This window comes from Gouania willdenowi, chromosome 1, assembly GCF_900634775.1.
Source record: "Gouania willdenowi chromosome 1, fGouWil2.1, whole genome shotgun sequence".
Classification (NCBI taxonomy): Eukaryota; Metazoa; Chordata; class Actinopteri; order Blenniiformes; family Gobiesocidae; genus Gouania; species Gouania willdenowi.
In genome coordinates, this window is record NC_041044.1 from 8,364,158 (window position 1) to 8,377,528 (window position 13,371).

Here is a 13,371-nt window from a genome sequence, read left to right on the forward strand (position 1 = left end):
CAAGTCTCTGTTCTCTGTTTGAAAAAAGCACTCCAAGCTTTGTCATTCATTAATTTAAAAAAATGAATTTTTAAAATTTTTAAAATTACAATTAGTGTAAAACTGCCAACCACTGCAGGATTAGGGTTAACCTTAACCCTAATCCTAACCCTATGTTAAGATTGTAATTCATATACAACAACTTCCTCACTTAATATCAATAAGTAATAATTCTGAGGTTATTGAGGGAGAACTCTTAGTTAATGGCCTACTGGTTGTATATTAAGGCCATGCAGAATAAGGCATTAATAAGTACCTAATAATGACTAAGAGTCAATATGTTACAAATATGCATGCTAATAAGCAACTAATTAATGGGAAATAGGTGTTCCCTAAACTAAAGTGTTACCATCACGATTATTAGACAAATATGTACTCTAGTCTCTGGTCAAGTAATTCATTGTTTATATCATTTGAATAAACTTGCTCTGTAAAATGGTACTGGCTGTGGTACATTATGTATTCATGATTTGTTGAGACTTTTAAATTGAAGTTGAGGACTTGAGAAGCAGGGTCTTGTTCCCACCTCTGGGTTTTATAATTGCAATATCTTGTTGCTCAGTATATCGTCCCTCCTTTAATACATTAAACCACATTCTCTCTTTTTTTTTACTGCAGTGAGATTTCCTAAAAGCAGAAATACAAACATGAATGTTAACTTGCAAAAGAACGCACAGACAAACTTAGTTAAAGATAATTGTAAAATTGAATTTTATATTTGAATAGATTTAATGCTAAATGCTGTCAGACATTTGCCTTTTCACAATCTTTAAAACAGTTTCTCCACATATCTTAGCTATCTCATTGTTTATATCAGTTGAATAAAATGCGCTACATTATGTACTCATGACTTGTAAATTAAAGTTGAGGACTTTTGACTTGACTTGGACTTGAATGGATTTGACTCAGGACTTTAGTGACATTACTTGAGTCTTGAGAAGCAGTGACGTGTTCCCACCTCTGCGTTGTATTATCATGATATATCTTGTCCCTTGATATATTGTCCCACCTTTATTACATTATATTAAACCCCATTCTCCGTTTTTACTGCTGTGAGATTTCCTAAAAGCAGGAATACAAACATAAATGTAAACTTGCCACAAGAACGCACGGACAAAAGAAGTTGGTTGAAGTTCATTGTAAAATTGAATTTTATATTTTAGTAGATGTAATGCAAAATACTTGTCTTTTTACATTTTCGAGAGAATTAAACCAAATGAGAGGTGGATAGGTCGGAATCATTGAAAGGAGATAGTTGACTTTGGGGAGGATTGTCATCTAAACTGGTGCTATTCTGCCTAATATGGTAGAAAATATGGTGGGAGGTTTGTCAGTTATTGTTTTAAGTAGTGGAGTAGAATTCAAATTGATCAGCTCTGACAGCCTGGGGGGTTGTGGATGCCTAAATAAGTAATGTGACTGGTGCATGGGGGTTGGGGGTTGCATGGGCTGCCACATCCAGACTGTTGGGGTTTAATGGGAGTAAGGAAGACTTGGTCCAGTTGATAGAGTAGTCAGAGATATGAGAAAATGATTTTATAACTTTAATCATTTCTTGTAGTGATGTTTGTGGATTACGAATAAAAACAAATATATCATCTGCATATAAACTAATTTTATGGTGCATGTTGGGGGTTTGGATTCCTGTTATGAGGGGGTTCTGATGGATAGCTGCTGCTAAGGGTTCTATGAATATGGTAAACAAAGAGGGGGAGAGTGGGCGACCTTGCCTGGTCCCCTGGTGCAAAGTGAAGTTTTGTGAGGTGTGTCTGTTAGTAATGACTGTGGCTGTAGGTGAGGAGTATAGTGTTTTAACCCAGTTAATGAATGATTCCTCAAAGCCAAATTCGTGGAGGGTGTTGATGAGGAATGACCAGTTTACTCTGTCGAAAGCTTTTTCTGCATCTGATTGATTTATGATGATTTGTGGCTGAGTAAGGCATTAAATTGAACAGTCTAGGTGTGTCATTGGATGAGTTTCTTCCTTTAATGAACCCAGTTTGGTCCGGGTGAAAAACAATGGAATAACTTTTTCTTTTTTATGAGCGAGGCCTTTGGTGATGATTTTTGTGTCGACATTGATGAGTGAAATGAGGCGGCAACTTGAAGGTAGGGTGGGGTCTTTATTGGGTTTGAGGAGGAGTGAAATTGATGCTGTATTCATATTGGGTGGACAATGGGATTTTTGTTGTCTTTCAGTGATCATTCTGTGGAAAAGTTGAGATAAGATTGATCAGAAGTGTTTGTAGAAGCCGTCAGTTAATGAAACCCCATTTTTCTGTTTTTAATGCTGTGAGATTTCCTAAAAGCAGGAATACAAACATAAATGCAAACTTGCCAAAAGAAGGCACGGACAAAAGCAGTTGGTTAAAGTTCAATGTAAAATGGAATTTTATATTTTAGTAGATGTAATGCAAAATACTTGTCTTTTTACATTTTTATAACAGTTTCTCCACATATATCAGCTGGACATTCAACCAAAAGCAATAGGAATTATTTCCCTGAACATCCTGTAAATTATAATATACTGTAATATAAGCTTCAGTGGGAACGCTGAGTCAGGTCTGAGGGGAAAGAACATGCTGTGAAGTTGAACCTGTAGCAGGAGAAAGTCATCCTCACTCATCCTGAAGAAGATTCTCTTTCTGTCTCACTGTGACCTCACAGGATGAAGCTGATTGGCTGCAGCAGGCGCTTCAATGCACCAAAGTGACTCAGCACAGCAGGTTAGATATTGCACCCATGGGTGTTGGGGGCGGCTCCTCGGTGTGTTACATTAGCCAATGAGCAGCAAGGAAACATATTTAACAATGGACAGTGCAAAACAGTTCATACTGCACGACAACATTTCAGCTTGATTGTCTTCAATCCATGGACTGCAGCATCCTTTAACCTTCAATATGAAATGTAACTATCACTTATCATAGAGATTTCATTGGAAACCTCAATCATTTCATCAGGAAAACATATAGATCATTGGATTTGTCTTTCCTAAGCCTCTCTCTCTCTTTTTGCTCTCGTCCTCTGCTGCGCCCTGTTCTTTCAGCTTCATGCACACGTACGCCACAGCAAAGAATCCTCCAGATTTCACATCAAATCATTCGAAGTGACTGTGTTGGGACTTAGTTTGAAACAAATCAAATACATAATAATGCACTCTGTGTCAGCTTAAATGGGATTTCAACAATCAAGGGATGCACTTATTTACAAACCTTTAAATAGATTCTGCTCTTTTACATTCAACCATTCCATGAAAACAATATTGCTTTACATTTACCTGCAGAAAATCCCCGTATACATTCAAAAATCCAACCCTTTAGTTCAAGGATCCTCACATTCAGCTTCATGCAAAATAGAAAAACTGCAAACCATCAATAATATACGTTCCTTAATGCAAATTCTAGCAAAGACTAAAAAAACTGATTTAGTAAGGTTTCAGGTGTTAAACTCGAGGCCCAGGGGCCAAATCCGGCCTTTTCGAGCATTCAAATCAGCCCACAGATGAAAGGAAAAATGAGAAAGGATTCAGTAAATTCACAAATAACTGAAGTAGATATTTAGTTCCAGCAAATTCATTGAAAGACTAGAGTATTTGTAAAGGCTTGCTATTATTTCCCTGTACATTTATCACATGACTGCAGTCACAAATTTTCCAAAAATCCTGCAGATTAATCACAAACGATCTCAAAGAATTAAATTACAGAAAATACAGAACCGGGACAGTTATCTGTCATTTATTGCTCAGATATTGTTGGTGGCTTCCATAGTGTTTTTATCAGTTTGATGTGGAAACTAGGGCACAATAATGTTTAAACTGCTCTTTTTTCCAACTTGAAATCTGTAGCTCACCTGTGATCAAACAGCTCCATATTTTTAGACACCCCTGCAAATGATCAAATAAACTGTTTATTGCTCTCATATATATTACTATATTAACTTTGATTGGGAGGAGAAGGACCTGTTTACTATTATTAACAAATGTTTCAGCATCCAAACTCCAACTGAACTTTTAAAATTCAACTCTGATCTGATTTGTGTAAAAGAAAATAAAAGGACAATGATTGGATGAAACAAAAAGAGGGAACTTTGCATCCTCAATAAATAAACATAAGAATAACAAAATATATTCATTAATAAATTCTGGGTCTTTTTTTTAATATTAAAAACAAAAACCAAACTTTTTTTTTTTACTTTAAATCTTAGAATAATATGTTGTCTTAAAAGAATAACTTTGGATAATTATTATTATGTTACCCAATTTTCACTGTTATCCTGTCCTATATTATCTATATTTATTTCTTTTCCAAATACTTTGATAGAAAGTGTAGTATATTTCTGTGCCACATGAGGGCAGTAGTAAAGTCTCACATACACACAAGACTTAATAAAAATGTTCACGCTCAATTGTTTTCCATAATTTTTTTTTCTTTTTCTGAGAAACTTTCATCATTAATATGCAACTCCAAAATCTCCAATTAGGCTCAGAATAAAGTAAATGTTCATTAATTAATTGTAAATAAAAACACTGAAGTGTGACTATTACTAATATTTGACATAAAGTTCTCCACTGCTGTAGCTTCTGTAGTTCTTTGGTGCCTCGTTCACTGTAGTAAACATTAGAAGCATATCAAAAGTGTTCTTGTTCCTGAAGTGTTCACATCACATCATTGAGATCATTCTCTGTATCAGCCCAGAAACCTCGGTTTTAATGCAGAACGTCAAACATCACTTTGCAAAGAAGACTGAAGAGGATTCTTCCTGTTGGTGAGTGAATCAAAGCTAAACTGATTTCTTTCAGTGTCTCACAGTGAAGCTTTCACATCAAACTCCAGGATCAGCTGCAGGAATATTCAGGATGGAGCTCAGTGTTAGGTTTTCACCAGTGGTTGCTCTGAAATGTCCTCTGGTGTCTTTTCTCCTTCACGCGACTTTTTCCTTTTCTTATGACCTGAAACAGACGACACAGTGGCTTATCAGGAAGTGACAGGTGCCATGGGCCAGCAGTTTGATAGCCCTGCTCCAAAACTCTCAACATGTATAATAATCATTATTAAATATAAAACTCAGACATTGTCCATTTTCATTTTTTACATTTAAGTGCAAATAGGTAAAGTGCACACAGGACTTATGTGTGTGTTTCTGCTAAAGGGATGAACAGACAAAGGCTGAGAGATGAGAAGTGTGGAGTCCTCTCACTAATACCATAACATAGCATACCATACCATACCATACCAACTTTATTTATAAAGCACTTGAAGAACTTTACAGTTGGCCAAAGTGCCTTACACAAATCATAAAACTGTTAGGTAAATACAACAAATACAGCCATAAATAAAACAAAGACAATTTATGAAAACAACAGGAAAACTGAAACCACATCTCACTTCGTGACTTTAGCAATTTAAACACAGGCAGAGACTGAGCTTTTCTAATCTCTGGAGGCAATGTGTTCCACAGCTTAGGGGCAGCAACAGAAAAAGCATGGTCCCCAAAAGCAGCAGCAGATCTGCTGACCTGAGAGCATGAGACGGGGCATATCAGGTAAGAGAGGTAGGAGAGGGTCAAGCCATTCAAGCATTAAAAAGTAAATAATATAATTTTAAAATCAACTCTATAATGCACTGGCAGCCAATGAAGTGAAGCTAAGAATGGTGAGATGTGTTCATGTTTCTGTTAAAAGCCGAGCTGCAGCGTTCTGAATGCGAAGGTGCATTCTTACTCAAACCAGCGTAAAAGCTGTTTACAACAGTCAAGTCGAGTCATAACAAAGGCATCAACCACAGTTTCAAAATGAGGCCGAGACAGGATAGGCTTGATTCTTGTGTTAAGAAGAAACTAGATTTGACAACGTTTATTGAATTTAAGATCAGGGTCCATTTTCACACCCAAAATGGATGGATGCTGGGGGGTCTCTCCAGGCGGTGTCGCTCCGGTGGGCCGTGGGGGTGCCTCTTCCCTATGGGTGTAGCCTGGTGCTTGTCTCATCTCCTGGTTGCCTTGGGGGCTGTCCTCGGTGTGTGCGGCGGAGCCTGGGCTGTTGTCCTTGCACCGTCTGGGGCTGTGCCGTCCTGCTGGACCCCAGCCCAGCCGGTTCGTGGACTACCACCTCTGGTCTCCGTGCGCCGCATGCCGGTGTGGAGGTCTGGCTGGGCCCTTGGGGGGTTATTAATATAGCAATAACTAAGGCACATCACGCTGGCGGTGTCAAAAAAAAAAAAGGTCACCTGGGGTGCTCTGGGAGGCTGGGTCGGTGCGCCTGGGGGCTGGCGGTGCGGCGTGCAGCGTCCCCTCGCTGCCCAGGGTGGTTGGGGGGTGTGGTCGTTGTCCTTGGGCGGGCTGTTCCAGGTGCTGCTTCAGTTCCGGGTCATTCTGGGTTGGGGTCGGTGGTGGGGTGCGCAAGGTCCTCAGCTCCTTGGTGCTTTCTCGGGCGTGTATGTGGGGGGCAGTGGCTGCCTCTCGGCTTGGTGTCTTGGGGGCGTCTGGAGGGCTGCTTGGCCATGGGGGGGTTGTCTGTGCTCCCTGGCGCCCGCTCTTTCTGCTAGCCTGGCTGCATCATCGGGTCCGGGGCAGTGCTTGGGTTTGCAGTGGCGGTTTCTTGCACATACATCGGTCTACGATGCACTAGCATGCCTTGGACTGTGGGATAAAACTCGTAGTGGGCTCCCTTCCTTAGGGAGGGCTGGTGATGGTCACAATTATGCAATAAAATAAATTCATTTATAACAAAACATGCATTGCTGTCTAAAAAGATTACACTTCTTGTAGTGTTGACCTTTGACAGCATGTGCAGACAAAGGGGAAAAAAAAAAAAAAGACAAAAAGCCCAAGTCAACAGGAGCCGTGTGACTGACAACTGTGGGGCTAAAGATAATGACTCCTGTTTTAGTTTGGTTAAGATTCAGAAAATTCAACGACATCCAAGATTTTATGTCATGTATGCAATCAAGACGGGTTTGATTGCCTGTGAATCGTCCTTTTTTAAAGGTAAATAAATCTGACTGTCAGCAGCGTAAAAGAGGAACGCAATGCCGTGTTTCCTCAGGATGGATTCTAGAGGGAGAATATAGAGGGAAAACAGCAGAAGTCCAAGAATGAACCCTTGTGGTATCCCACATGACAATGAGGTCAAGGAGGAAACATATTCACTAAGACCAACACGGAATGATCTCCCAGTGAAACATGACCTGAACCAGTCCAGGGCTGAACCATGAATCCCCACAAAGTGCTTTAACCTAGAGAGGAGGATCCCATGGTCAACCGTATCAAAGGCGACTGTCAGGTCGAGCAGCACCAGGACAACAGAATGTGCAGCATTGGTTGAGATAAAAAATGTAGTTGAAAACCCATAAAAGAGCAGACTGTGCTATGAAGACTTTTAAAACCAGACTGAAACTCTAAAATATCATGTTCCTCTAAAAATTATTTCAATTGAGTAAAAACTATTTTCTCCAGAACTTTTGTTTAAATATATTTATTAAATTTTGCATAATATAAAACAGAACAATAATGCACAACAAAAAGAAAAAACACGCAAAAACAAAATCCCATACCCACACCCACCTCCTCTGTCACCATTATGAATAAAGAACTGACACTGCACATAAAGTTCAACTGTAAATAGTAAGTACAAATATAAATTACAATGAAAAAAAAAAAAAAAAAAATATATATATATATATATATATAAAAAAAATCAAGGGAAAATGGATATCATTAATTTCCACACCTTAATTTATATAATTTCCACACCTTAAAAAACTTGAGCCACGTCGTGTGTACTGGATTTTTTCTAGTTTAAGATTGCAGACAACATCTCTGATCCAATGCGTCACAAAGGGTGGTATCGAATCTTTCCATTTTAAAATAATAAGGCGACGAGCAAGCAAAGTGCTAAAGGCTACCACCTTATGGCCTCCCATTGGAAGACGCAGGTCTGCAGAGATGACATTTACTCGGCTAGGGCCCTTCAATACCCTCCGACAGTCCCACCAGTCTCACGTTATTTCTCCGGTTTCGCCCCTCCAAGTCTGTTACTTTAGCATGTAGCTTATCATTCTCCGCACTTAGCTTCACACACGAGCCTTCTAAACTGTCTAAGTGCTGATTCACGGAGACAGCATTCTCCTCCAGAGAATGTAATCGGGCATCGTGGGTGTCCAAAGATTTGTGGAGAGTATCAAGCTTTCCGCCAAGTCAGTCAATAGAAGGCTCCTCTAAAAGTGCGGTCCTGTTTTCAGCTAATGCAGGTAATAGGTCTGCTTTTCCAAAGGCACATAAGATATAGTGGGACTGTAGCACCAACTGTAGCACCATCTGTAACTTTTGGATTCTTCGGAGGAGCCATTCTGTGGCACAGTAATTAAGATTAAGATGGCGGCGCACATAGTTGCAGCGGCTCACGGCTCTCCCCTTCTTTGCTTGTTTTTGGTGTACTTTGCTAGTTTTTATACGTTTGCGTCGACGAACTTTTTCTACACTCGCCAGAACCTTCTGGACATTGGTTACCGACACAACATAGCTGTCTCGAGTGACTTTCACAATACGTACAATATACCGGAGGAGTTGGCGAGACCGCCGGGCTCCCCGTGGATTGTTGTCGGGTCTGGAAGGAGACGCAGATGGCGGAGGGAGAGGAAGCAGAAGCGGGGCTGCAGGTCAGGACTCCTGCTAAAGCTAAGGAAGCGACCACACAAGCTACCTCTGCCGAGCCTGTACCTCTCTAACGCCAGATCCCTGGTACACAAAACAGAGGACCTGGAATTACAGCTGGCTGGAAATTGCTATGTCCGGGACTGCTGTATCCTAATCATTACGGAGACCTGGCTCCACCCAATGATCCCCGATGCTAGCGTGCAGCTAGCAGGCCGCGCTCTGCTCCGCTGGGATCGTACCGAGGACTCCGGTAAGAGCAGAGGAGGGGGGCTCTGTATTTACGTGCACAATGACTGGTGTAACAACGGTGTGATCACTCACAAGCACTGCTCTCCTGATCTGGAGTACATGTCCATTAGATGCCGGCCTTTTTTCCTACCAAGAGAGCTAACTGTAGTCATCATCACGGCTGTCTATATCCCGCCTGACGCCAATGTCAACACAGCGCTCTCTCTCCTGCTAAACACCATAAACGAACAACAGCGAGTCCACCCTGATGGTGTCCACATTATTGCAGGAGATTTTAATAAGGCTAATCTAAAGACTGTACTTCCAAAATTCCATCAGCATGTCAAGTGTCCTACGAGAGGGGAGAACACTCTGGACCATGTGTACTCTAACATCAAGCATGCTTACAGAGCTATACCTCTCCCCCACCTTGGCCAGTCAGACCATCTCTCCCTGCTGCTCACTCCAGCATACACCCCCATATGACGGAGAACCAGTCCTGTCATTAAGACTGTTACATCTTGGCCTGATAATGCACTTCTAGAACTACAGGACTGCTTTGATCACACAGACTGGGACATATTTGAACATCAGGATCTGGAAATATTCACAGTGACTGTACTAGATTACATCAATTTCTGCATCGAGAACGTGACTGTGAATAAAATCATTCGGGTTTTCCCTAACCAGAAACCTTGGATGACCAGCCAGGTCCGCAAACTCATCAGAGTCCGCGATGCTGCCTTCAGGTCTGGTGACAGGGCCCTATACAGCATTGCCCGAGCCGACCTGAAAAGGGGAATCAAGGAAGCCAAAGAGGACTACAAGAGGAGGATTGAGTCCCATCTGTCCAGCAACAACCCACGGCAGGTGTGGCAGGGGCTACAGAACATCACAAACTACAGGGGCTGTGATGTACCATCAGTGGATGGAAGTGCTTCACTGGCAGAGGAGCTCAACTACTTCTTTGCTCGTTTTGAGACCCCACAGCACTCACCAGCCTCAGCCCCGCCCCCACCAGGTTCCAGCACCTCTTCACTCACTATTGAGGAGCGTGACGTCAGAAGGGTGCTCCTGGCAGTGAACCCCAGGAAGGCTGCTGGCCCAGATGGAGTACCTGGCAAGGTGCTCAGAGCATGTGCCCACCAGCTCACACCCATCTTCAATAGGATTTTCAATCTCTCCCTGAACCAAGCAGTCATCCCCCCCTGCCTAAAATCTGCCACAATCATTCCCGTGCCAAAGAAGTCGCCTCCTGTCAGCCACAATAATTACCGTCCTGTGGCCCTAACACCTATAGTGATGAAATGCTTTGAGAGACTGGTTCTTCATCACATCAAAGGTTGTCTCCCCTCCACCCTCGACACCCACCAATTTGCATATCGGACTAATAGATCCACAGAGGATGCCATCGCCATAGCCCTCCATTCTGCACTCAGCCACCTGGAACACCAGCAGAGCTATGTGAGGATGCTCTTTGTGGACTATAGCTCAGCATTTAACACAATCATCCCAGACATTTTGATCACCAAGCTTAACACCCTGGGCCTCCCCCCTCTCACATGTGCCTGGATAAGAGACTTTCTGACCAACCGGCCCCAGACTGTGAGACTTGGACCCCACCTCTCCTCCACCCGCACACTGAGTACTGGCTCTCCACAGGGCTGCGTGCTGAGTCCCCTCCTGTACTGTCTCTACACCTACGACTGCAGGCCAACCCATGAGAGCAACATCACTGTGAAATTTGCTGATGACACCACAGTGGTTGGTCTGATCTCAAGGGGGGACGAGTCAGCCTACAGAGAGGAGGTCCTGAAGCTGACAGCGTGGTGCTCTGCTAACAACCTGCAGCTTAACATCACAAAGACCAAGGAGATTGTCGTGGACTTCCGGAGGCACAGAGCAGACCCTGCCCCCCTCTACATCAACGGTGAGTGTGTGGAAAGGGTCCACACCTTCAGGTTCCTCGGTGTCCTCATCTCTGCGGACCTCTCCTGGTCAAACAACATCTCTGCGGTTACCAAGAAGGCCCAACAGAGACTACATTTCCTGAGAGTCCTCAGGAAGCACAACCTGGACTCAAAACTGCTGCTGACCTTTTACCGCTCGACCATCGAGAGCCTGCTCACGTACTGTATAACTGTATGGTACGGGAGCTGCACTGAGGCAGATAGGAGGAGGCTTCAGAGGGTAATAAAAACGGCTCAAAGGATTGTTGGCTGCCCTCTCCCCTCCCTGACGGACATCTACACCTCACGCTGCCTCAACCGAGCACATAGCATCATCAAGGACAGTTCACACCCTGGTTTCCACATGTTCAACCTGTTGCCCTCTGGTAGGCGCTACAGATGTATCAAAGCTAGAACAAACAGACTCAAGAACAGTTTCTTTCCGAAAGGCATAACCACTCTGAACTCTCATATGCACTAAATCTACAATACCATACACTGTTATGCAATATTATCTGACTGGTGCAATATACTGGCAAATGTGCAATAGTTTCTATGCAATACGCTGGCACAGTATTATGTTAATACTGATATGAGTGTATGTGAACTTTTTTTTTTTTTTTAAATCAATTTATATTGTATATACATTGTTTATTCTTATGTTTGTATTTTTATGGGGAGCTCTATCTCATTACATGTTATGTAATGATAATAAAAGGCTATTCTATTCTATTCTATTCAGTAGCGTCGTAGGTGTGGAATAAAAGGCAAAAATAGTTTTAAAGCAGCTGCCACCAACACCACGTCCTACTCCATGCGCAGCTCAACCGGAAAACCCATTTTCTCCAGAACTTTTGAGAGAAAGGGGAGCTTGGAGATAGGCCTGAAGTTTGATAGACTAATGTACAGTACACGTCAACCACAAACATCCATCCTTCATTTAGCTTTTTAATTAAACAGAGCAATAGAGGACATTACTTGCTCTTTTCCTTTTGTAATCTGTTTAAAATGCCTCTGCACGGCCACATTAGTGTCTGGTCAGAGACCCGATGTAAACCAGGGATATCTTGTCATTGCTCCAAAACAGTTATTAAGCCATGGATAAGGGAAATATTAGGAGATATAAGACTGAAACTAAACATGGAAATAATAGAACAAGTAAAAGAATATAGGGTACTAGGAGTGTGGATGGACGACAAGCTGACCTGGAAAAAACATATACAAATAGTTAAAAACAAAGTTGCCAAAAGCAGTTACATCCTATGGAAGCTTCAACAAATCCTACATACCAAATCACTTAAAACAATCTATTCTTCACCCATAGCATCGCATTTAAATTACTGCTCCAAAATATGGGGAAATATCTACAAAACGTATCTTGAACCATTATTTAAACTACAAAAAAAGCTATAAGAATTTTACTTAAAGCACCACACAACGCAGACACAAACGAATTATTTGAGAAGGCAAAATACCTAAAACTTTTAGCGCTTCATTTAAAAAACTACATCATCTACATCAAATACAAAAACGTTTCACATACAATCAAAATTCCTATGACTTCAGATATAATTTGCTTTATACTATACTTTATAATAATGTGTTTAGACTAGACAGGGTCAAATCAAAAGTTGGGAAACATAGTACTGTGTATAGAGCCATGAACCTCTGGAATAACCTTGACATAGAGACACAACAATCCGTAAATCTGACAAGATTTAGGGAGAAGACACGGAGGATATTCCTACACGCATACAGGTCCCAAGTCAACTCTTCATCGAACAACACAGAGTTGGAGGAACATAAACAACGACTGGAAAAGAAAGCCCGAGGAGATACGGATGAAAAGGACAGTGAGGAGGAGTAACAACAGGAACAATGACTGCAGACGAAAAGAAGAAAAAAAAAAAAAAAACACAAATGAAAATATGAAATTGTGGTATGAAGAAGATAAGAATGTTTGACCTGGAAAGACACGAGCTTTGATGTAAAATTATCTGTGTTCAAACCAGGGTACGGATCTAGATAAGCAAACTGCTTTTTTCCGTCGCCCTTTCCCGCATGCAAAAAGACAAAAAAAAAAAAAAAAAAAAACAATGATGTGATTTTGCTCTGAATGTCAAAGTGAATTTTTGTGATTGCAACCATGTCGGAAATGAACTGAATAAATAAATAAAATAATTTATATGTGAAATATGATTTTAAAAGTGCTCGGATCGAATGTGGTATCAGCGGAATTGTCTGGTCGCCCCAAGTCCAAATATGTGCTTGAATTTCGGGTATAGTCCGAATTGCACCTGCTAGAGCCGAAAATCATTATTTTCGGGCTGAAAAAAAGAGCTAATTTTTTCAAAAATGAGCTCAGTGGACATGTTTTATTCCCCTGAGTTCAAATATGTGCTCAGTTTTTAGCTAGAGTCTGAATTGGGCCTGCTGGGGGCCCTGGAAGGTCCGTGTAATCTACTGCCAGGGGTAACATCCCCCTTGAACACGTATTTTATTT

General features: G+C 41.6%; 1 protein-coding gene across 1 annotated transcript in view; it reads right to left on the minus strand.

Annotated features, from left to right (window-relative positions):
* Nucleotides 1-4,857: 4,857 nt before the first annotated feature.
* The window catches only part of LOC114466812 (metal transporter CNNM1-like), a 55,237-nt gene continuing 46,723 nt past the window's right edge, over nucleotides 4,858-13,371 (minus strand). The window contains 1 exon segment of the mRNA XM_028452584.1: nucleotides 4,858-4,987. Within this exon segment, the coding sequence (XP_028308385.1) occupies nucleotides 4,908-4,987 (80 nt within the window). The 3' untranslated portion in view covers nucleotides 4,858-4,907.